At 42.7% G+C, this 2641-nt stretch overlaps 1 protein-coding gene across 1 annotated transcript in view; it reads left to right on the top strand.

Annotated features, from left to right (window-relative positions):
- The window catches only part of LOC118335676 (IgGFc-binding protein-like), a 54035-nt gene that overhangs the window by 25295 nt on the left and 26099 nt on the right, over positions 1–2641 (top strand). The window contains exons 16-18 of the mRNA XM_035672102.1: positions 953–1167; positions 1285–1479; positions 2165–2353. Of these exons, the coding sequence (XP_035527995.1) occupies positions 953–1167; positions 1285–1479; positions 2165–2353 (599 nt within the window). The remainder of the gene's footprint in view (positions 1–952; positions 1168–1284; positions 1480–2164; positions 2354–2641) is intronic.

Genomic DNA, 2641 nt, shown 5'->3' with positions numbered 1-2641 from the left:
CCACGGTCAGCGGTTACCGAATGCGTCTTTCTTCTGCACTCTCTCCCCGGCATTGCTTTTCAACACTACTCCAGCCTGTCACTGTGGCGTTCCAGAGGGACACGATGGACAAGTGCTGGCGAGTCGGACAACAACCCCACCATAAACTGGCTGCACACTTGAACGTAGATTTATCCTCAACCAACAGACCACACAGATCGCTGAAGTTCCACCCCAACTGTGTGTCGAACGGCATCGCAACAACCAGGTGGCCTCAGGTAAACGGTGCCTCTCCCATTCCTCTTAATCCACACCTCGGTACTTTCACACAACTCACCCATGCCATACATCCACGCAAGTTCTCAGAGCCTCAAGCCAACTCTGTTGACTGCGTCCTCTGAGGGAACCAAACTGGAATACAGGACCTGGCATCGAAGGCCGACTGTGTGTCAGCTGGTTGGTGAGCTTCAACAGCCTTCAAGGCTTACAACATAAGCAAACAAGCAGACTGACTCATTAATTCCCACGGTAGAAAACACACCTCCCACTCACCCCCAGTGAAAATCCACGCGATCGACCACTTGCAGGTGAGGGTAGACTAATTCATAAATTCCTGGACTCCTCACCCTCCACGATAGAACTCCCGCTGTCCTCCAGGTGTAGCTGCGATCTGTGCAGCAGGTAGATTACTGCGTTGTCCACCCCAATACCAGGCTGGTAAGCAAACTGCAGGGGGTCCAGCTGTGTGCCCACCAGGGGTCGCAGGTGTCTCAGGATGATCCTCTCCATGGTCTTCATCAGGTAGAAGGTGTCTTCAGTAACAGGACCACACTTATCCCTCTGTTGTTTGGCCATCTGTCTTGATAGTCTGCTGTACTTACTACTACTAGTGTTTGAATCATAAAAGCTAAAACACAAGTATGTCAATAATGTTTGTAAGGAACATTATCATCTATGTGTGTCACTCTTCCAGCTCCATCATGTGGTGCAAACAGTCACTATGAGCTGTGTGCGTCTCCCTGCCAACTGACCTGCAGTGGTCTTACGCCCCCAGAGGGCTGTGACGCCAGTGCTTTCTGCACAGAAGGCTGCGTGTGTGATGATGGATTCATGCTGAGTCATGACAGCTGTGTACCTCTAGCAGAGTGTGGTTGTCAGTATGAAGGACAGTATTATCAAAATGGACAGGTACTACAGTGGCAATAATATAGCAAATGCCACTTCTACTCGTACAATTAATGCTGCTATAACTACAGCTTCTGTCACTAATATTACTGCTTCTGATATTTCTTCCTCTTTTCTCAGGTGTTCTATCCAGGAGAGTCCTGTAACACTCGTTGTGTTTGTTCAGATGGTGGAAAAATACAGTGTGATCCTAAATTCCGTTGTTCAACCAATGAGAAGTGTGTTGTGAAACAGGGTTTTGCCTATTGTTCTCCCAGAAGTGTTGGTTCCTGTTCTGTGAGTGGGGTCCAAACAGTCAGGTCCTTTGATGGACAGGTAAATTATTTTTTTTCTGAATAATAAAAGTAAGCATATTATGAGTGTATGAGGTGTGTGACAACAGGATAGTGATTTGTAAAATGCGGATTTCAATAATAACCTTTTTAATACTAATACTAATACTAATTATTGTATTATGGTAATTTCATAGAGTATAATTTATATTTATATTATCTATTTCATACATAGACAACATAATACATCGTTTATCAGACATCATGAATTGTTTGACACATGTAACAACATGCAGTTTTTCATTTTGGATTTAACAAAACAACAGGTTAATAAACATATAAATTAAAAAAGGCAGAGGTTGCCACATACATACAGATGATGACATACACAGACTCTTTTCTTAGTACTCTATGGTTATTCTTCCATAATATCTCTTCCTGTAGAAATTTCTTCAAAACAATTTTTCAAATTTAATAAAATAATCTCCAGATTTATTTGGCTCTGGAAAAAACCTAGACTTAAACTTTAAATGCTGAAACTACAAAGCAAGGCAGGAGGAATGGCTCTACCCAGTTTTAAAGATTACTTTTATTCAGCCCTGATTAAACCTTTAATAGTATTTAACATGTGTTTTCCAACATATTACGCCATTAAGACAATCACAGTGGATGTGCTGACATTATATTTTATAATCTCTCCACCTTTCCTCGCTCCTCCCATCCTCTAGGAATATCCCCTGTGGGGAAACTGTGTGTTCAAATTGTCAGAAGTGGAGGAGAAGGAAGAAGGGATGGCAGCCTTCTCTATATTGTTACAGCAGCAAACCCATAAGGATGATAGCCTCTCTCGCAGTGTTGAGCTCCTAGTTTATGACATGGAAATTACTATGGAGACTGGGGTTGTGTGGGAGATTAAGGTATGTGTGATGTTTTTTATTGGCCGGGTGTAAAACACTGAATAAAGCAGTTCCACCTTTCTCCAGCACTGTTCAGCAGACAAAGTTGAGCTGAGCTGCTGTAAACGTTAGCTAGTTTTTCTGATAACTTAAAAGGTCCAGTGTGTGATCTATTTTTAGAAATGGAATATAATGGGGTGCCTGGTAGAGCTGGCGTCCGGGTCGATTGTTTCATTTATATCTAATTCTGTGCCGGTTAAATTTACACAAATGCTGTGATGGTTCATGTGCACAGCGGCACAGACAATA

The sequence above is a fragment of the Morone saxatilis genome, unplaced genomic scaffold, assembly GCF_004916995.1.
Source record: "Morone saxatilis isolate NCDOM2014 unplaced genomic scaffold, NCSU_SB_2.0 Contig24, whole genome shotgun sequence".
Taxonomy (NCBI): domain Eukaryota; kingdom Metazoa; phylum Chordata; class Actinopteri; family Moronidae; genus Morone; species Morone saxatilis.
Note: the sequence above shows the minus strand (reverse complement) of the source record. Positions and strands in the feature narration are given on the sequence as shown.